At 44.9% G+C, this 23,024-nt stretch overlaps 1 protein-coding gene across 2 annotated transcripts; it reads right to left on the bottom strand.

The window, feature by feature from the left end:
- Positions 1–662: 662 nt before the first annotated feature.
- Positions 663–14,919, bottom strand: LOC107125612 (keratin, type II cytoskeletal 1-like). Of its 2 annotated transcripts, XM_015429042.1 has the most exons (10): positions 14,297–14,918; positions 13,394–13,536; positions 11,968–12,185; positions 9,713–9,773; positions 8,427–8,522; positions 7,404–7,568; positions 5,868–5,993; positions 2,876–3,096; positions 1,969–2,000; positions 663–1,869 (listed from the first exon to the last, which is right to left on the bottom strand). In XM_015429042.1, the coding sequence occupies exons 1-10, from the start codon at positions 14,799–14,801 to the stop codon at positions 1,451–1,453; spliced, it is 1,986 nt and encodes a 661-aa protein (XP_015284528.1). In that variant the 5' UTR covers positions 14,802–14,918; the 3' UTR covers positions 663–1,450. The 2 variants fall into 2 exon arrangements, with proteins under 2 accessions (XP_015284528.1, XP_015284530.1); XM_015429044.1 differs by lacking the exon at positions 13,394–13,536 and having other exon boundaries at positions 14,154–14,919.
- Between the last annotated feature and the right edge of the window lie 8,105 nt (positions 14,920–23,024).

The raw sequence follows: 23,024 nt of genomic DNA, 5'->3' as shown, positions 1-23,024 counted from the left end.
AGTATTAGAACTGGGATAATGACTACAGCCATGAGTTTATTGGATAGCTTTGGGGCCAAACTAAATGTTCCTTTTTTTACCAAGTTAGGTCAGGATTTCCAACATGCAGCCCCTACAGTGGGGCAAGTAATGACCTCCGGGGATGTTTTGGGTCAGGAAACAGCTCCGGAGGAAGACTAGTTCTCTGCCCCCCACCCACAGTGTGGTCTCCATCTGAATTAGGCCCCTACAACACTTGAAAAATTACAAAATGTAACATATGGTTGCCAGCCCTTGATTGGCAACCAGTGGGAAGATCAGAGGAATGGGAGACACCCAGGAATTGAAGAACTAGAAGGAAAAACCATAGAGATACAGGGGATTCCTAGAGTATCATGTAAAGAGCTGACATCACTTCCAATATTTCAGCCAGGACATCATTGCAACATTATGCAATGTCATCATCCCTCTCCTTCACTGAGCACTGGGGGGACAGGGAGCATCAGCAGGGGTTCCCACACCAGAAGCAGACAATTGTCAACTCTAACATAATGCGTAGCTTGACCCGCAGGACATTCATTATCACTCACTAGCCTCAAATGATAGGATGGAAACATGACCCAAAAAGTGCAAAGCTTTTTGTTACAGCCTTAAAAATACCAATTTAAAAAAAAGGCAACAACTGATTTGACTGCAGTTTATTAAGAATGGTCGCTTCCCAAGGAAATGGGAAACAAACCATGAGAAACAGAGACAGGTGCATAAGAACTGGAAATGGCATAAAGAATGATATTGTCACAATCACTGTTTTTATGACCAGACAACTTTCCAAATGATGCAAATATTATTCAGTATTCTTCTGCAGAACCATGTTACTCTGAATGTAGAGTAACACATGCCTTTCATTGCCCAAAATTATCTAGTTACCTAGATAATGGCAAGTAAATAAGAATCATTCTAACTCAGTAATTCAATTTTGACTTGTCCAAACACAAACACAGACAAATACAGTGGAATCCCAACTATATCTTCTGTGACATATGGAATTACAGCAGCAACCAAAGGGAACAAACCATTGGAAGGAGAAGCCTCAAGAAATAGAAGGAAAGTTCATTTTAATACATATTGCCGTTGGGCAGCTACCCCCCCAAAAAGCCAAAAATATACAGCATATTCAATGAGGCACCGCCATATGCATGACCTACAGATCTCAATCAAATCTCTTCTAGCTGGTATCATAAATGACAAACCCACCTGCTCATTTTACTACCATTCTCTACTGGCAACATTCCTCCATTGGTTGTGTTTTAAGCAATAAGCAACAGAAGCAAGATGGAAGATGGTGCCTTGTTGCAGATTTCCTTTGAGAATCAAAAGAAGACACAGTTTGTTTTTTTCTGGATTACCAGGATGGGGTTGAAGGTGTTGTGCTGCTGCCACTAGAAGCTCCTTTTCCAGGACCTTCTGGGATTTAATACCCTCCACCAGATTTGGTGGATGACGTGGTGCTTCTCTTTATGGTTGTTCTGGAACCGCCTCCTGAACTACGTGAGAAACCACCTCCTCCACTGGAAGAGCCTCCTGAGCCACCACTAATGATGCCTCCACCTCCGTAGCCTCCACTTCCACCTCCGTAGCCTCCACTTCCACCTCCATAGCCGCAGCTTCCACCTCCGACTCCTCCGCTGACTCCTCCGCCGAATCCACCGCCTCCCATTCCGCCGCCATATCCACCACCTCCCATTCCTCCGCCGAGTCCGCCGCCTCCCATTCCGAGTCCGCCGCCTCCCATTCCAAGTCCGCCGCCTCCCATTCCACCTCCAAGTCCGCCGCCTCCAATTCCGCCACCGCCTATTCCACCACCATATCGGTGGGTATTGCTCCTCACAGCTGCAAGAGAAACACAGGTTTAGTAGCATGCTCACACACACTTTCATGAATTAAAGAAAAACTGCAAAATCAAGGATGGCAAAGGTACAATCTACTTACAGACATGAACTTGGGATCCTTGCCCACATAGTCTGTTTAGAAAGAAGAAACACAAATCATTCATTGAAACAAAGCCCTCCTTGGCTGAAAACATAATTGCTCCAATAGTCCTAATTATACTTTTTGTTGATAGTATTCCTTTCTAGCATTCATGAGTCATTCTACTAGGAGTGCAAGGGGCCAAAAAGTCATCAGCATTGTACTGCAGTTCCTACCCAACTCCCAATAATCAACCCACACATTCTATGCCAGTGTGTATAAGCAGAGAAGACCGAACACTCTTCATTCCATGGTGATGGAAGAGTGCAAAGGTAGTTTCAGAAGAAGGCAAAACTTGTGCTGTATGATTGCACTGCTTTACATCCTGTAGTCTGTCTTGAGACTTATAAGGAAGCACTTCTTCATCCAAAGAGTAATTAAGACGTGGAATCCATTGCTGCAGGAAGTAGTAGCAGCTACAAGCATAGAGAGCTTCAAAAGGTCCATCAGTGGCTATTAGCCACAACTTATAGATGGAAAACTATGTCTGGGGCAGTGATGCTCTGAATTCTTGGTGTTTGAGGGGCAACGGCAGGAGGGCTTCTGGCATTCTGGCCCTGCTGGTGGACCTCCTGATGGCACTAGATGGGCCACTGATCCAGCATGGCTTCTGCTATGTTCTAGGAAAGGCAGACAATTAATGAACTTAACTAATGAAAAACAAATATCCTTTCCAAGATGACACAAATCTGCTGCCTAAAATATGGATGTTTAATATTCACAGGGTGTTCCCTGAATATTTGCACAATCCTGGTTGAATTCCTAACTCTTAAATCTGGCATCCAGTGGTCTTTGCAATCAAGTTGAATACCCCGAGGACAAAGCATGGCTCTAACCATCCACATGAGAAAGGTTACAATAAACATACCTGTCCTCTTCTCCTTCCAGCAGTCTTTTGTACATGACAATCTCAATGTCCAGAGCAAGTTTGACATTCATCAGATCCTGGTACTCTTTCAATAGACGAGCCAATTCTGCCTTGTCCTTCTGCAGAGCAACTTCCAGCTCTTCCAGTTTCTGCTTAGCATCCCGTAAGGCTAACTCGCCACGCTCCTCAGCTTCAGTAATGGCCGACTGCAGCTGAGCACACTAGAAGAGAAGAGGAGGGGGGAAAACATTGATTTCCACCATAGTTCTCTTTTGTCAGGAAGAAATCCCTGCGCTGACTGATCTTTGCTGGCCCTGTTTGTTCTATTAGTGTCTCAGCCTTGCCTGTTGTTTATTGGCTGGTAGTACATTGATTATGAGCCTCCTAGGAAAAATGAGCCCCTATTTCTCTGGAAATGGAGCTGCTATTTTAGGTTTCAAGGCTGGTCTGATTGTCCTGTCTGCCCTGGAAAGACGTTCTGCATAGCATTTTTGAACCACCTGACCAACTTCCCTGCCTATCTTGGAGATCTAAAACTACATCTACATCTAGCAAACTTCTAACAATGGTGGTGGCCATGTCTTGCTTGGCCTGAAGTTCCTAGGACACCATAAACTAAAGAGTATGAGATGCTCTTCTGGGACTCTGGTTTACACTTTCATTTCGGGCTTTGATCCTTCATCTCCCTGTGTAGCTGAGTCCCACCAGCATGACTTTTTCCCTCCAGAAAGGCCACAAAGCACTTTGTGCTAAGTGAATGGCACTGCACACCTTCAGGAATTTTCCAAGCCAGAGGATGGCAACACTATGAGTAGCTTGAGCTATAGAGCCTCTCTTTTGATAAGTTAAGCATTGGGGAAATTGCTCTTTCTAAAAGAGCTGATAAGCAGGGGTTGAAGCCTGCATGAAAGCCAGACACACACACACCCATGCTTTGGAAGCTTCATTCCCTATTATCAGGGGTCTTGTTGTAGAAAAAGAGCTGCCGGAGCTCATTAGCATAACTCATTAGCATAACTTATTTGCATATGCCACGCCCCCTGACATCACCGGAAGTGACAGAAGGCCACACCCCCTGACATCACCGGAAGTGTGTCCCCTATTATCAAGGTGCATGAGGAGCGGCTGAAGAGGCTCTCGGGGGAGGGGAAGACACTGTGCATAGGTTGAAATGTCTTCTTTACTGTCGTCATGTGTCAGGGCTGAGCCCAGGCAAGCCCCACGTCAAATTATGTCCTGTTGGTGCATAATCTTTCCTATTGTTATCCTAGGTCAAGTGGTTAAATGCAGGTGATAAATCAAGATCGTTTTAAAATCTGTAATTCTGTGTAATAGCTATTATAAAATGAAACTGTTCTTTAAATGAAGAGAACCTTTTTACAGCCCTTGGCACATTCTTCCTGGCAGTGCCTTTTATGAGCTAAGAGACGGTTCACATTTTTCTCCCTAACCTGAGATTTAGAGACTTGTTAATACTATCACACTTTATCCTGCCTTTCCTCTGGGGAGTTTAAGGCAGTGTACATGGCTCCCCACTCCACAACAACCCTGTGAGGGAATTAAGACTGAGAGAGCATGACTTGCCAAGGCTACTCAAAGAGCTTCTTAGCCAAACTGGGATTTGAACCTTGCTCACATGAAGTGCTCACACTAAGTCAGACCACTGGTCCATCAAAGCATCATCTCCTCTGACCAGCAACACCTCTCCAGAATCTCAGTCTTTCACATCACCTACTATCTGATCCTTTCAACCAGAGCTGCTGGGGACTGAACCTGGGACCTTCTGCATGCAAGGCAGGAACTATACCATTGAGCCATGGGCACTCCACAGGTCCTAGTCCATCAATGTGTTAATGGAAGTGCTAAAAGCAGCTGTCTTGTAGTGAGAAAGGCCAGGGGTCTATTTAACCCAAAACTGCCCAGCAGCATCTCTCCAAAGCCTTTTCTAGCTCTCCTGTCTTCCTGGAGCCCGGCATGGTACATTTCCATGTCAATGCCGCTGGTGCAGGACTTTTACATATGATGCAAAATAGTCATGTGATGCACCACCTTATGGCAACAACCTGAAGAAGGCATGAAAGGAAGGCAGTTTCAAGCAGCTTCCATGTAGCAAGAGGGAAAAGGGCAGACAAGCCCTATCTGTTACTGAGCAGGAATCTGAAACCAAGGACACATCCGCAGAACAACTCTGTTTCCCGGGATACAAATTTGTACAACACAGGTTGTGGTCACACACACTAAATAATCCACTTGAAATCCACTTTCAGTGCACTTTCCAAGTGGATTTTACTGTGTGAACTGGCAAAATCCAGTTGGAAAGTGGATTGAAAGTGGATTATTTAGTGTGTGTGACTGCAGGCACAACTGATTTTTACCCTGAGCCACCTCCCCCATCTGCCAAGGACAGGAATGGGAGTAGTGTGCTTACTGGTTCCTGCATAGTCAACTTTACCGAAGGGCCAGAATTGCATCTCATCCAAGCCTTTTCTTTCTCTCTTTTTGCAAGGGCATCTTCCTGTGCTTCTGGCCTAGTGTTCCATGTTCCAGTTGCAACACTCTGGACCACTGAGCCAATTAAGCTTCTTAAGGAAATGTGACTTCAAACAGTGTCGCACACCTGGCTCGGCATAATTCATGTAGCATGCACAATACCTGCCTAATGTGATGCAACAGCCAAAGGAGGCATCTGTTGTTGTTTTTCTTAACACATCCCATGTTGCAAAGGGTTGAAAAACTGGAAGGGCAATTTAGAAGGCTGAGGACCGCTTCCAAATATGATGAATTTGCTGAGTCAGATAACAATCTCTTCTAAATGGCAACAGCAAAGCTATTTCCCCAATCATTTGAGGACAGATTCTAGGACATTCTGCATGCAAAGAACCTGCTATACTTTTAAGCTATGACCCTTTCGATCAAGGGATTAAAAAAGATCACTTTTCAACCCTTGAAATTCTTCAACACTTGAACCCATTGGAAAGCTCATACTCCATACCTGCTTCTTGGCATGTTCAATTTCAGAGCGCAGTCTCTGTATGACTCTGGTCAGCTCTTGAATCTCCTGTCTGGTATTGCGCAGATTGTCCCCATTTCTTCCAGCTGTGTTCTGCAGAGCTTCATACTATTGAACAGAAACCACATGTTAAAAAACATCCAAGGATCCCTCTGTATTTCACCACATTCACTCACATATATGGGTCACAATAGAAACAGCAAAGTGCTAAAAATGTATATCAGTGTGACTGCCGAAGAGGGTATTATTATTATTATTATTATTATTATTACTACTACTACTACTACTACTACTACTACTACCGTTTGTATCCACATGGTAGTTAAGTTGAGCACTTAAATGAGAAGGCTGCATTGTCTGTGTGCTGTTTGTATATGATAGTGGTACACGCACAGGAGAAAAGTTTGCCTCATTTGCAACCATTTGTGGCTATGCCAAAGCTGTTTTTCAAGTTTTTTAACTACCTTAACTACTTGCTGCGGCTTAATTGGTGTTATTGGAGTGTGAACTCCAGCCATTTTAGAATTTTTCTGAAAAATGCTTTTATTCATCTTATTGTAAGCCACTTGGTGCAATGGGGGGGGGAATAACACAGCCTAACAAGTCACCTAAATGAATAAATCAAAGATAAGCATGCCAGTCCCCAAGCTGCTCAGCTGGTTTGGTTCATTGCATGGGACTGACCACCTATTGACTGGGCAACATTTCAGGCCTTATTGACAAGTCGAACTTATATCTGTTGCCTATCACTGTAGCTCTCCTCGCTTCCTCCAGAGGGTCTTGGAGATTATAGCTGAGTGAAGTTGCTAAGCAGTCTCGGTTAGAAAACCCTAGAAAAACCCCCAAACCCCTCCTCTTTCAGAGCAGCATAGTTCTCAGGAAGCAATTGGAAAAGAGGAAGGCAGTGGGTTGGATCCAGACTAAATTGGCCATAGCCACTGATTTCCTCTTTTCTGCTGCAGGCCAGCTTCATGTGATTCCTTGGAGTCTCCTACTGGTGAGGAAGAGCATTTTGTGGAGTTCAGTGGGATGCAGTATGAAGGGGGAGGCAGGATAGGACAGAAAATGTAGTCCAACCCAATGTTTAACCAAGTAAGTACAGTGTGCACCCCAACCTGGATAGCTCAGGCTAGCCCGATCTTGTCAGATCTCAGAAGCTAAGCAGGGTTGGCCCTGGCTAGTATGTGGATCGCAGACCTCCAAGGAATACCAGGGTCATGACGCAGGCAATGGCAAACTACCTCTGAACATCTCTTGCCTTGAAAGCCCTATGGGGTCACCATAAGTCAGCTGCCTATGACCTGATGGCACTTTCCACCACCAGTTTAGTGTGGAGGTGCCATCAGTTCTCCTGCAGGACACCAAAGTCAGACCAAGAACTGTGGATGACAAGCACTGACTTTATTCTTCTTGGGACCATCTTTAAAAAGTCTCCATAGAAGAAAAAAATACAGACTTCTTGGGAAACACCAGCCATGTAAGCCTCCATTTTACTTCTGTCTCTCCTCCATTACTTACCTGAGTGTGGTACCAGGATTCAGCCTCAGCTCGGCTACTACGGGCGATCTCATCATATTGTCTTCTTACTTCGTCGATTATACCTTCCAAGTTGAGGTCGCGGTTGTTATCCATGCTCACAACAATGGAGGCATCTTGGCCTACTGTCTGTAGCTGAGACAATTCCTGTAAAGGACCAAAGGGACCTCCATCATTCAGTCATAGCTACCTCACCTGCCCGAGTTTTCCACTCACTCAAGAAACATAAGATATAGATGGCCACTTAAAAAAGAAAAAAGAATGAGACAGCACGGTGTAGTGGTTAGGGTGTCAGTCAAGAATCGAGGAGACTCAGGTCTGAATCCTCACTCTGCCATGGAAACTTCCACTACACATGTGTGTTCAGGGGAAGATTTGTGCCGGTAAAGGAAGACAGAGATAACTAAGGGTAATCAGGGGTGACCTTTTGTGTCCTTTACTGTTCGCACTGGGTGTATAACTTCTAATCTAATCCTCAACTACTACTGTCACCATTCCTTTGATTCCCTGCTTTCTGCCCTGAAAACTATATGAAATTATATAACATATTATCCTATATAGCAGTGATGGCAAATCTTTTAGAGACTGAGTGCCCAAACTGCAACCCAAAACCCACTTATTTATCGCAAAGTGCCAACACGGCAATTTAACCTGAATACTGAGGTTTTACTTTAGAAAAAACAACTCATACATTAATTTAAGATGATCCAAACAAAGCAAGGAAAGCAATCCCAAATGCTTTCATTTACTTAAAATTATTTGGCAGAGAATTCGACACTTTAATGATGGTCTGGGCCTGGCTGGGGCGATGGCACGTGTGCCCACGGAGAGGGCTCTGAGTGCCACCTCTGGCACCCGTGCCATAGGTTCACCACCACTGCTATATAGACTTATTTTAAGAAGTGAACGTGGGTTCTCATGAAGCCAGATTTGAATTTGAGGACTGGGAGGGGGTTGGGAAGAAAGCCCCCCAGGTAACTAAACAGAGTAGAAAGGCTCTTTTACCTGTTCATATACAGCCCGCAGGAATCTGATTTGATCTGCCAAAGCACCAACTTTAGTTTCCAGGTCAGACTTGGTCATATAGGCACAGTCCACATCCTGCAAGAGAAATGAGAGAGAACGCATACTGAAAACTTCTCACGGTGTTATCTCCTCCTGCAACTCACATGGCAAATCTTAGACATGTCTGCACATACTGTTTTCACGTTCCCTTCTCGGCTCTCTAGACAGGGCTTTGCTTGAGCCGTGACTCAGCAGAGCTCAGCTTCAGACTCCGCTTCCCAGTGTCAGAACTGAGCCCTGGAGTCTGAAATAATGGAGATAAGCATTGATAAACTTGTGCAGATTGCTCTCCCTTATCTAGTGACTGAATGCATTAAGACACAGCCCTTGAACAGACTGTGTTCTAAATGCTCGAACACATGAAGCTGCCTGATCCTGAACCCGACCATTAGACCATGAAGGTCAATGGTACTGTCTGCTCAGACTGGGAGCAGCTCTCCAGGGTCTCAGGCAGAGGCCTTTCGCATCACCTACTACCTGGTCCTTTGAACTGGAGTTGCCAGGGATTAAAACCTGAGATCATTTGCATGCCAAGCAGATGCTCGGCCACTGAGACATGCCCCTTCCCCTGCTCCCTAGCATGCTTGTCTCAATCACAGGTCCCCTAACACTCCTCTGTGTATTTTATATATTTGTTTGTACATCAATAAAGTCCAATTCCCCTATGTAATTCCTTACTCCCCAAATCTTCCATGTGGACCACTGAGGATGTTGTGTGGCCCGTCATTGCACAGTGAGAGCTCATGAAGCAGGCAAGCAGGCCTATGATACAGTCTTCATGCTGTGGGTGGGGGAAAGTCCCCTCACCGTATCAACGTCTTTATGAATACAGGCAGCTAAGATATCAAGGAGAAAGTGTGTAGCCCAGATTTATACTGTACATGCCAGCTTTCCACACACAAGAAGGTTCTGATACAGAGTCGCATACCAATGGGAAATCCCCACATTCATCCTGAGAAGGTAACACCACCCAGTTCTACGCAGACTTGCTCCAGTTTAAGCCCATTGAAATCAGAGGGCTTAGACTGGAGTCACTCTGCCTAGGATCGTGCTGTCCCGTGAGACTGCACTGATGTGATTTAATCAGCTCTAAACCACCACCACCACCCTCTTACAAACAAATGCCTCTAGACATTTGGATGGTGTGGTTCGGTGCCCCCACTGGATTCTCCCACAGGGTTATGCCTTCTCTGCTTTATAGCATGCAGCCACGTCTCACTTCTCACCTTCTTCAGCACCACAAACTCATTCTCAGCACTTGTACGCCTGTTGATCTCTTCTTCATACCTGTTTTAAGGAAATTTAAAAAAATACACCCTGAGTTCTTCTTGCAATATTAATTTAAGCTTCCCCACCCCCCTTCACTTGTCATGCTGCTCTTAAAATCAACAAGAGGAGATGCAGGAATACAAGATGACTAGAACAAGGTCAAAATAAACACCATACATGTTTGGGGATCACCAAAACAGTCAGTCAGATGTGCACCAGGCAACTTTTCCCACCCTGCGGATGTAACATCCTGCACTGATTGGAGTGCACTGATTGGAGTGTCCTAACCTAAGCATTTATTTATGAATGCAAGTCCTGGATATAGGGGAAATTAAGAGCCAAATGTATTATGTTTTCAAAGCTATGATTCAATGACTGTGAATGAATCATTTTAAAATGCAGACATCATGTGTCATTATGTTTTATATCCATTTTCCTTTTAAGATGCCATGGCCTTTGGCTTGAGCATTAATACATTTGACAGATGCTGATGCAAGCCTGCTGTTAAGATCAGATGACTGAATAGGAACACAATTGCCTTTTGTGACTCTGGAGAGGCATTGGTTAACAAGGTATTATATTTAGGGCGTTCCCATGTATATTTAGGGCGTTCCCATGTATTGTCATCACATGGCCTATGCATGAATGTGTGTACTTTGTCATGTGTTCATATCAACTAATTCAATAGCCTCCAGTGCAATCCTAAGCAGAGGTGTATCCTTCTGAGCCCAAGGATTCCAACGGACATAGAAAGATGCAGCTCTGCTTATGACTGCACTGTCAGTCCCCTATTGGCAATGTGGGGACACTGGCCAAGAGGTGTCGCAAGGCAAAATAGACACATGTGGGCATCATGCGTCATGAGCTCCATGTAAGAAAAGTATACGTTCTCACACAGTTCCATGCCAGAAATGCATCATTTGTCCCAGCCTTTTCCTCATCTCTTCCTAGGCTGATGGTTTGTTTTGTTTTTTATTGTTTCATTAATAGTTTGTGAGAAGGAATGGGATTATATGGATGTTTCAGAGCAAGACTGATACATGCTCATGATGAGTAAAATTAATCATTGGTACCAACTTTTAGGGACGCACAGGCAACAGCGTTTATTTTTTATTTTATTTTATTTACTTCATGTATACCCCTGCTTCCTCCCCACTGGGAAACCAAACCAGCTCACACTGTTCTCCTGTCCTCCATTTTATCCTCCAAAACAACCCTATGAGGTAGGTTAGTCCTAGAGTGCCCTTACCTAAAGTAGACCAGGAAGAGACAGTTGACCTTCTCTCCATGAGTATAATGAGACATCAGCAGCATTGTCAGCACAGCACACAAATTTCTCTGCCACTTTGTTTGGAGGCAGGAGAGCGGTGCAAGCCAAAGCATTCTGTCTATGTGCACTGTGGGAATGAAATGTGCTGATGCATCTACAGCTTCTTAAACTCCTTTGTAAGGGCTATTTATCTACCCAAGACCTGGAGTCAATGGCATCACACCCATTGCCACTGTTAGTCTGTGGTTTACGGCAGGATACTTCTGAACCACAGACTATGGAACTGGCCTGCCAGTAGTAACCAGATTTTCTCTAGCATAAGTACTTGTTTACTAGGGTTGCCAAGCGATGCATTAGAAAATACCTGGAGATTTTGGGGGTGGAGCCTGAGGAGGGCAGAGTTTGGTGAGGGGGAAGGACCTTAGCAGGGTATCATGCCCTAAAGTCCAATTTCCAAAGCTGCCATTTCTCCAGGTGAACTGATCTCTGTTGCCTGGAGATCAGTTGTAATAGCAAGAGATCTCCAGCTACTACCTGGAGGTTGGCAACCCTAGTCAATGTTTACATTAGAGGGGGAAATCAATGGGTACATATTAAACCATTGGCCCATCAGTCACAGCTAAGCATAGTGAAATCCATGGGCTAATGGCACATATTTAACTGTGTGCTGGAGTGTGATTAATATGATATGAAAAACATATGAAGCTGCTGAGTCGAACCCATTGATCTATCAAGATCAGTATTGGCTAGTCTGACTGGCAGTGGCTCTCCAGTCTTTCCCATCACCTGGTCCTTTTAACTGGGCCGGACCTGGGGAGTGAACCCAGTATGCCAAGCAGGTGCTCTCCCTGTGAGCCACACCCCATTCCCTGTGATGTACGACCCTTTGAAGGGCAACATGTATATCACACTACTAAACACAGATGTGTGTTTGTTTCTTACTTGTTCTTGAAGTCTTCCACGTAGTGCTGCATATTCTGAAGCTCTGGTTCCAGCTGGGCCTTCTGGCTGCGGACTGCGTCAATATTCCTCCTCAGCCCATTAAGGAAACTCTCAAAGGCCGCATCCAGGTTCTGTCTTGGGCCTTGTCCTTGTGACTGCTGTTGTAAGATCTGCCACTTGGTTTGCAGAACCTTGTTTTGCTGCTCCAGGAACCGGACCTGAAACCCAAGAGGTTAAGATGTCTTAGCCACTGGAGAGGGAGGTCCTCACAGAATGTTGGGAGTCCATGAACAGATATCTGATTCTTCACCAGGAAGCTGAGCCCTGACCCACATCACATTTTCCTCTTTTTAAACTTTAAATGAAAATATTTTGTGATTGGAATGTTTGGATAAAATTTAAGGATGTATGGACTTCCCACTCCTCCAAGAAACTTTGCTACTCTTATTAAAACTCTTCTGGGTTCCTTCCAGATGTCTTCTCTTTCTCTTGAGAAGAAACCTTCAGATTCAGTTCAGAACTGTGCTTTAGCCCAAGCTTGCAAATGAACAGTTGCGTGGATGAGTAAAAGCCGTCTGCAGGCAAGGAGCCATGAAGGCTTTATAAATACAAGTCCTTTCTTTAAAAAAAAATACAGGCTACAAATGACCAGCATAGAAATGCATGGGTAGATGAGCGTATAAAAGTTGTTCTGGCTTTATGGTCTTGTATGCAAGACTAGTTTTGTCAAAATGCAGAGCCAAATTAAGCTGTTCAGAATTTTTGCCGGTGATATTTCTCTCAAAATCCTTTAGATATTTTGACACAGTAGGACCCAACACGCACGCGCGTACACACACACACACACACACACACACAAGACTTCTCTTTCAATTATGCTCTTTAGCCAAATTTTCAGTAGCAACTTTATTTATACTGACAAATCTTTTTCAGACAGATGTTGACTTAGGTTTTAAGTCTCAAAGCATTCTACCTGGAGCTTTGAACCACTCCGTAACTCTGAGAATCAATTAATTAAAATACTTCATGCTCTTTCATTTTTGCTAAACAATGCTGGGGGAAATCGGAAGATCTCTTTGCTTCCTACCATTCAGCTATATTCAAAACAATGAGAAATTTCTAGTGCAAATGCATCAGCTGATGCTAAATGGTTTTTTAAAAAAAAAATCTAGGAGACCTTTATAGGAACCTTGATCTATATGTGGTAAACTCTGAGAACATTCTATTGAGAAAAAAATCTGTTTCATTCCCAGTGAGATCTGGAGAAATGTAGATATCAGAGTTCAGAATTTCAATAAAATCAATAGCACTTGGCTCAGCTATTAAAAATAAAGTTATCCCAGTTTTTGGGTTTTTAAAAACGAGATCTGACATGCAGTCCGAAGGAAGAGTCAAACTTGTAGCACTTGCTGCTCTGACAACTCACCTTGTCAATGAAGGAGGCAAATTCATTGTTGAGGACCTTGATCTGTTCTTTCTCTTGGTTCTTTACATGCTGGATCTGTGGATCAATCTCTACATGAACTGGACGTAGAAGACTAGGATCCACTTGGACATCATGGATGCCTCCTGCCCCACCGCCAAAACTTCCACGTCTCACACACACACACACACACAAGACTTCTCTTTCAATTATGCTCTTTAGCCAAATTTTCAGTAGCAACTTTATTTATACTGACAAATCTTTTTCAGACAGATGTTGACTTAGGTTTTAAGTCTCAAAGCATTCTACCTGGAGCTTTGAACCACTCCGTAACTCTGAGAATCAATTAATTAAAATACTTCATGCTCTTTCATTTTTGCTAAACAATGCTGGGGGAAATCGGAAGATCTCTTTGCTTCCTACCATTCAGCTATATTCAAAACAATGAGAAATTTCTAGTGCAAATGCATCAGCTGATGCTAAATGGTTTTTTAAAAAAAAAATCTAGGAGACCTTTATAGGAACCTTGATCTATATGTGGTAAACTCTGAGAACATTCTATTGAGAAAAAAATCTGTTTCATTCCCAGTGAGATCTGGAGAACTGTAGATATCAGAGTTCAGAATTTCAATAAAAACTTTAAATCAATAGCTCAGCTATTAAAAATAAAGTTATCCCAGTTTTTGGGTTTTTTAAAACGAGATCTGACATGCAGTCCGAAGGAAGAGTCAAACTTGTAGCACTTGCTGCTCTGACAACTCACCTTGTCAATGAAGGAGGCAAATTCATTGTTGAGGACCTTGATCTGTTCTTTCTCTTGGTTCTTTACATGCTGGATCTGTGGATCAATCTCTACATGAACTGGACGTAGAAGACTAGGATCCACTTGGACATCATGGATGCCTCCTGCCCCACCGCCAAAACTTCCACGTCTTCCGAAAGGGCCTCTGGGGCCACCAAAAGAGCCTCCTCCAAATCCACCCATACCGCCTCCTCCAAATCCACCCATACCACCACCACTAACAACGCCACCATAGCCTCCACTTATGCCACCACCACCAATACTGCCACCACCAATACGTCCATAGCCAACACCACCTCCACTGCCGAAGCCACCACCGAAGCCGCCACCATAGCCGCCACCTGCTCCTCCACCTCCATAACCACCCATTCCTCCACTGCCATAGCCACCACAGATGCCTCCCCCGTAGCCCTGTCCATAGGAAATCCTTGTACTTCCACCTAAGTTATGGAGGCTCCTGCTGCCATATTGGCCACTTAGGCCGCCACCGCCAAATCCTCTGCCTGAGGAAAAGCTACGTCTACCTCCTCCTCCTCCACCGCCACCAAAAGCAGAACATGAGCTGTAGCCCCGTCTGCTCCCTTTGGAGGAATAAGTCTGGAAAGACATCACTGTGCCTTCAAAGTTGAACAGGTAGCAAGGAAAATGATCAAGCCTAGTAGTTGTTATGCAGAAAGGGAAAGATGCATGCAGAGCCCAAGGGAAGTGAGTCCCTCTGAATACAGCACTGGAAAGAGCCTCCCTTTTATTTGTTTCAGGGAGGTGTTGGGCTAGATTTTGCATGGGCGGGAAGGAGGATATCATTTTATTGTGTTCATGGGCTTGGTGTGGTTGACAGATCTTCATCTCCAGTTTACCAAACACTGACCCTACCCACTAGCACACCCTTTCAGTGCCGAGACAGAGAGAGAGGAGGGCAATGATGAAGAGCAGTGATCATGCAAGAAGTTTTCAGTGACTAAGACATCTTAAGCTTGATTGTTGTGTTTGAGGAGCAGACTGTTTAATTGACACAGTGCATCACCTGTTAGTCTCAATGGAGGTCCTATCTATCAGTATCTCCATCTGCATTTCTAATTGTAAAACCCATGGCAGGCAACCACTTTAGTGAATGCCAAACCGTAGCATGACTTTCACAATTCTGAAAGCACACCCGCGATTACACCCTTAATCTGCCGCTGTGTGGAAAATTGCCTTTGGCTCCCTAGGAGTAGTTTCTCAACGCAGTTCAAAGAGGATCTGCATTGCCCTGGTAAATTTTTTTAAAGTTGTCAGAGAGGATATATCTGGGTTCTTGCATTGACATCTGTAAACTCTTCTTGCAATAGTTGTAGTTCCTTTCATTGTGGATCTAGCTTCAGCAGAGAATGTATCTCAGACTGCAGACACTGGTTTTGCGAGGATGACGATCACCTGGCCATGAACAGCCAGCCAAGAGGACACTTCTGCTGATGTACCAGGTCATCAGCTCAAGGAAATGGAGTAGGGATGCTGCCATGAGACCCTCAGCTATTACGGTGATGAATGATGGTGGATAGCTACAGCTCCAAAGCTGTTCTCTCTCTTTTTTCCCCCCAGCAACAGGAAGCACCAAATGTTTCACTGCACCTTCCAAGATTATCTCGTCCACTGTGACATGAGCATTCATGCAACTATCAAAAATGAATTCTTTTTTTATTTTTTGTCTTTGTGGAATGCGTAGAAAGACTGATCTCTTCTGAGTGGGTCTGTGACAGAAGATTAGAAAGATGGGAAGGATGTGGAGGTGAGCAGGGGACTGAAGAGAGGAAAGATAGATAGAAAGACAGGCATTTGATAGTAAACATCATTTCTAAAAATTGCTAGACAGGCCAGGGGGACAAAAAAGGAGAAACCAGCTGCCTAGATGATGACAAAAGACATGGGGGATGAGGAAAGTGATTATGAAATGTATTATTTAGTTTGTTATGATGAAATGTATTTATCATGATGGTTCTCTCAAAGCTATAATAACCGGCGTTGTCTCTGATCCATTTCCTTATCCATGAAGGCACGTGGGGGGTGGCTATTTGTCAATATTGAACTCAATGAATATTTACTGTCAATTTACATTATTTCATCTTTAATATTAACTCAGTGAAGAATGCTCTGGAATTGGCTTCCGACCAGTTGGTTGGTTTGTATTACTGTACGTTCAAGTATGAAGATTTTAAAAAATGATAATAGCGGTTTTAAAACCCCACTCTTTTTGTAGATAAACTATCCAATTCCTCTTTGCCATTCCATTTCTTGCAGGCCCAAGAGCTCCAGTAATGATTCTCTAGGCGTAATGGCTTGCTTGTGCATTTTGCTGCCTGGTGAATTTTGCCAGAAAAGGCAGCTTCGCAAAGTAGAGGTGCCCTCCTTCCACTGAACTGCGTAAGGAAGCACAGATCACCTGTGCATGATGTACAACTGCACATGGAACACAAATGACAGTAGGGACTGAGGTGTTAAAAATTATTTTCAAGAGCTCTTGGATCTCCATGGAGAGAATCGAGCTGCATGGTAACATCTCCTTATCAGGCAGATAGTGTCAGGGCGGCATGGCTGTGATTGTGCAGGGGACTTTATGTTCAAGTGACGAAGTACACATCGAACAAGTACCAACAGATGCAGTCTCCCTGGAACCACTTATGGAACATTGTGAGCAATTACATTAAGCAGTCTTAATTCCTTTCTCTGCAATGCTCTTGGAATAGCATCCTTGTGGCATCAGAGTACTTACATGTTTCAAGGTCAGAAGTTACAACATCTGAGATAATCTTGATTAATTAGCTGTTCATGGATTTCCTCCAGTTTCTGTGACAGTGTACATCTAAGTTGCTATATTTCCGTTTGGATTTATTTTAGTGTAGTGGCATACCTACTGAGATAGTAAGTGGTTCAGTCTCTACGCTGTGGTTTTAAAGATGGTCTGTGGATGAATATTATCATGTGTTTTGCTGTTCTGAAATATTACAAATAAAGAACATTTCTGCAAACAAACCAAATGTTCCATTTGTCTCTTCCCCTTCTCTGTAATATGCACAAAATTTATCGACCTGGTCATACATCCTGTATGCCAGGCACTGAGTCCATTTCCTCTAGCTTTTCAAGGGACCTGAGTATTCCATTTGATGTTAGAGAGGCAGTGCTTAGAGTGTTGGACTAGGGTCTGGATTCAAATTCCAACACTGCTGTGAAAGCTGACTGGGTGATCTTGGGCTAGTTACTCTCACACACACTAACAGGGCTGCTGTGTGAATAAAATGAGGGCTAGAAAACAAGGTACACAGCTCTGAGGTCCTTGGGGGAAGGCTGGGATAAAACTGAGGGGAAATGATCGCGATGTGTTTTCCATATTTTCAACTGGAGGCTGCTTCCTCCCAGACAGCCAAAAGTACAGCCTTGTGCCAGCTCCACCCAGCATCATGTTGTCTATTGAAATCTGACTGGCACATTCTAGACAAGATGCTGTAAGATCAGGGCCTGAAGTATCTCCACCCCCCCACACACACACACACATGCATGCTCACACACACACACCAGCTGACATCCATCCAGATGAAGAGGTCTGGAGAACTCCCAACACTTACAGATTGGTTGGTCCTACTAAACGAGCGCCGAAGAATAAATTCTTTTGAACTATGGTGCTGGAGAAGACTTGAGAGTCCCTTGGACTGCAAGAAGATCAAATCAGTCAGTCCTAAAAGAAATCAACCCTGACTGTTCCCTGGAAGGCCAGATAATGAAACTGAAGCTCAAATACTGTGGCCACCAAATGAGAAGGGAGCACTCACTGGAGAAGACCCTGATGCTGGGAAAGATTGAAGGTCAAAGAAGACGGGGACGGCAAAGGATGAGATGGTTAGACAGTGTCATCGATGCAACGAACATGAAATTGAGCGAACTTCAGAGGACAGCAGAAGACAGGAGGGTCTGACGTGATCTGGTCCATGGGGTCGCGAAGAGTCGGACTCGACTGTGCGACTGAACAACAACAACTAAACAGGCTCGACTGTGCGACTGAACAACAACTAAACAGGGATCTGACTTGGATGGCCCAGGGCAGGCTAGCCCAGTCTCATCAGTGGTCCTGGTTAGTACTTGGATGGGAGACCACCAAAGAAGTCCAGGGTCTCTATGCAGAGGCAGGCAATGGGAAGCCACCTCTGAACGTCTCTTGCCTTGGAAACCCCATGAGGGGTCACCATAAGCCAACTGTGGTTTGACAGCACTTTATATACACACACATTAAAAAGTATCACATGACTTTAGGTTTGGGATTTTTTGCTTTGAAACAACACAGTTATGTGCAACCTCTGTCCATTACTGAAGACGTATTTGCCTTTTATATCCTAGTACAACTGCCACGCTTGCAACTATTCATGAATGAGCACTCTTTTCTGATTTATCTGACATCACCCAGTCTTTCAAATAGCCAAAGAAGGCGGGGAGTGGTTCCAATATGGGATCATCTATCCAGACATTCCTTTGATGTTCTAATAATATTCATTGCTAATAGATTAACTTTCAGGCACTCTCCCAAAAAACATTAGTCATACGTGTAGCTATTCCTTCACATCTTCGACAATTATTGTCATCTAACGCGTACAGTTTGGATTTCCCCCTAGATAAGCCTTTTCAGATCTGTAAGGGTAGGCTGTGCCTATGCTTATATTACAGGGCCTTTTTTTCTGGGGGAACACGCCGGAACAGGGTTCCAGAATCTCTTTGACAAAATTCTTTTTAAAATGTTTAAAAGCTCATAAGTTTTCAGTATACAGATTGAAAACTTCATTTCCCTCTTGAGAGTTTCCGGCACCTCTTTTAAAAAAAAAAAAGCCCTGCCCATAACTTATATAAAAGCTGGCGCTCCAGGTGAGGGCTACAGATCACTCACAATTACAACTGCTCTTCAGGTAGCAGAGATCAGTTCCTCTGGAGAAAACAGTGGACTCTGTCATTATACCCTGCTGAGGTCACCACAGCAAATTGACACTATTTGCCCAAAGCCAGAGCACTGCCCCAGAGCCTCTTTCTAGATCTCGTTGTATTGCTTTCACAACGGGATTTACTGCTAGTAACATATAAAAGCTGGAGCTGATGCGTTATAGTGCGTGGCTGTCCATTTTCTTGCTATTTAACTCTGTCATTACATGCAGCAGGCTTAGCAGCCATTCTAACACAGTCCCCTTCTGTTGCCATCTTCCACCAGCTATTGAGGACTTTTTGTTTCATCTGCCACTCCCTCAGTGATCCCTCCTTCCTGCCAAGTTTTTTTTTTAAATTGCAGTTGTTTTGTGTGTCTGTTTTATTGTTTTGCACGTGTATTTTAACTAGGTTTCAATTGTTTGAATGATGTGCTTTTGTTTGCCTTCAATGGTTTCTAAGAAGTGTTTGTAGTATGTGTGTTTTTAATGTGCCGGCTGCCTTGTTGGCCCTGACGATGGCAGAAAGGCGGGGTAAAAAATTGATAAATAAAGAAATTAAAAACAGAGGTCCCCCTTGGAAAAGAAATGCTCGTCAGCTTGGCAGATCCATTATATCCTTCCATACTTCTAATACACAAATCAGTCATGACAAAATGCTAACACAAATATGTACATAACCACATATATACATTCAAGTGCCCAGCCAGCTCGATTTCATCAGATCTCGGAAGCTAAGCAGGGTTGGCCCTGTTTAGTACTTAGACAGGAGACCAACAAGGAAGCTCCGGGTTGCTACACAGAAGCAGGCCATGGCAAACCACCTATGAACATGTCTTGCCTCGAAAACCCTCCGGGGTTGCCATAAGTCAGCTGTGACTTGACAGTACAAAAAAAAATTACATTCAAATAAATATAAAGAAATGGTGCTTCCTCCACAGCTACTTAAAAGGTATACTGTCTGCATCATCAAGAGATACCTGGTTTTTGATGTGAGATGAATTTTCACTGGCGGTCTTGAAGCAGCGTCTGGACAAACACTTGTCCGGGATGCTCTAGGCTGATCCTGCATTGAGCAGGGGGTTGGTCTAGATGGCCTGTATGGCCCCTTCCAACTCTGTGATTCTACGATTCTAATAATGGAATGATTTGCCCAGCCACCTTGTTGCAAAGATTTGTCAATCGGTACAAATTTGCTTGCATGTACAGAATGTGAGAATTCTGAAAATGATTCATTTGGGAAACAGGAATACAAGCAATTGTTAGCAGCCTGAATCTGGCTCATTTCAGGAACACCTCTTTCCATATCCATTTTTCCATCTTTAGAGATATCCAGAAGTGACTCTGCTTAGGGTCATTTCACTGTAGGAAGTGCTACAATCACCAGGAGCCTCAAGCCAGGGCTCACTCAAGCCTTATTCACAAGTTAGAGTGAATGCATGTACATACAGTGTACACTTGAGTTTTCTGTGTATATACACTGAGCAATTCTTATGTTACATTCAACACATGCACAGCTGAACTTCACTCTGTGAGACAGGATGCTGGACTGGATGGACCACTGGTCTGATCCAGCAGGGCTATTCTTATCTTATGTACTCCCAGAGGTCATTTCGGGGGGGATTGCGGGGGATTGCAGTTCCCCCGGATGAGGTACGGGGGCGGGGCACATGACAAAGCCCCGCCCCCTGCTTCCGGCCACCCTGCTTCTCTCATGGGGCTCGGCAGTGGAGCTGCAAGGCCGGCGGCAGCGGCCGGGACCGTTGGGGGCGGGGTGTGTGGCCTTATGACACACTTCTGGTGATGTCAGGGGGTGTGGCCTTATGACACACTTCCGGTGATGTCAGGGGGTGTAGCATATGCTAATGAGTTATGCTAATGAGTTCCCCTAGCTCTTTTTCTATGAAACGACCCCTGTGTACTCCCAACATTCTGTCCTCAATAGTCCATCCTCCAGTAGACCCCTCTCCCTCCTACCTTAACATTTCATCTTCCAAATACTTCCCCCTCCCTTTCATCCACTCACACCCTAGAGCGCTGCAGACAAAGACAGAGCACATTCAGAGGCCGCATCCTTCTGAGTATTAGACGTTGGGGGTAGTCAATAGGAGTTAACTATCTCTGTTGTGTCCTGTTCTGAGATCCCCAGTGGCAAATGGCTAAGCACTGTTGGAACAGATTGCTGGGCCAGACTGCCATTTGGTTTGTTCCAGTAAGACGACAGAAACTCAGTGTGGTTACTCAGGTCAAAGGCCAAAGTAGGCACAATAGTAGCATGCCTTGACATGGGGTTGTACCATTTCCCCCCTGAAATTTATTTAATTCATTTGTGTCATGCCTTTCTCCATAATGAGGACTCAAAGCAGCTTATATCCAGGCCCATAGTTACAGTGGGGTCCCTCAGGGCCCAGCCCCGCAATTCACCGCCAAGGCCTCCCAACTTCCTTTTTTTTCTGCACACCTCCTCTCCTGCTGCCACCCGCCCTCTTTCTCTCGCCACTGCAGCACTGCCCACCGCCTTTCTCTGCAGCCTGCTTTGATCATGACAGGCAGTCAAGTGTCCCTTGGCCGGAATTCTCTCTGCAATCCCCCAGACACGCCTTTGGATGAACATCTTTCCAGGATGCAGGCGCTGGCATGTAGAACAGGGCTTGGTGAGTGGGTAAGGCAAGGCACATTTGCTTCCCTGGGCAGCCCACTCCCTCTCCCCCCCCCCTCAGTGTTAGCCCAAGGAAGCAGAGGATGCCCCCCAACGCCCCTCCCCTTTGTGTTAAGGCTCTACCCTTCCCTTTCCAGACAGCTAACCCACTCTCTCTCTCTCCCAAACTTACACCTCACCACCACTGCCTGCCTGTCTTCACCTGGGGACTCACGGAGCCCCAACCTGCTGCTTCCCTCGGGCCAAGCTGGACAGAGCCGCTGGCCCTGCTGAGTGCATCTGCCTTGGGCTGTCAAAAGAGGACCCAATTCACCACTTCTCAGCTGGCACAGCTGAGAAAAATAGGGTGAAATTAGGGGCCAGCCCCCTTTCCCAGCAGCAGGCAGGCCATGGGGGTGGGGGAGTGGGAGGCCTTCATGGACAGAGCAGCTCGGAAAGAATTTCCACTTCACATCCATTTCAGCATGTGTGAGTTGTAGGGAGGGGTGGGAGCAGGGCTGCTCACTTTGGGGTGCAGGGGTGCCCCCTGACTTGTTTAAAGGCCCTCCAAATTAAAAAAAAATCCAGGCTATGGGCCTGCTTATATCATCCTTCTCCATTTTATCCTCACAACACCCTGTGAGGTAGGTTAGGCTGAGAGTGTGTAACTAGACCAAGGTCACCCAGCGAGCTTCCATGGCACTAGTGAGGATTCAAACCTGGGTCTCCCGGATAGTAGTCCGTCGCTCTTAACCGTTACATCACACTGTTGGGTGGCAGGTGATTTAATGTAAGGGATGGGTTAGGTGGGAGACCCTACCCACACGTTTCTCCCTGAGACCAATTTTCAGCATTTTATTTTTCTCAGTAGGAACTAAGTCTGATCACAGAGCTCCAATGGGTGAAAAACAGCTGCGGGGGAAGTGATTTCAGGGAGGAAATATAGAGGAGAGGCTGGCAACCAGTGGGAGACTTACTAGTGGGGGAGTGCCTCTCTGGTGATGTCATGACATCACTGACAATACAGTGATATAATTTCTGGCACAACCTGGAAGTGATGGCATCATATAGGGGGATCACTCTAACATTCATTCAAAACTGTATGGTTTAACCATTTATGGCTTAACCATAGAGCATCACCCCTATACAGTGAGATCACTTTTAGGTTGTGCCAGAAGTGATGTCGCTGCATCACTGGTACTGGGGATTTGCCCCCACTGGCCCACTGAGGGGTATCGGGGGAAGAGGGCTGCCTGCAGGAGG

The sequence above is a fragment of the Gekko japonicus genome, unplaced genomic scaffold (genome assembly GCF_001447785.1).
Source record: "Gekko japonicus isolate JY-2015 unplaced genomic scaffold, Gekko_japonicus_V1.1 scaffold1579, whole genome shotgun sequence".
In the NCBI taxonomy this organism is placed as follows: Eukaryota; Metazoa; Chordata; class Lepidosauria; order Squamata; family Gekkonidae; genus Gekko; species Gekko japonicus.
This window is presented reverse-complemented; position numbering and strand designations above follow the sequence as displayed.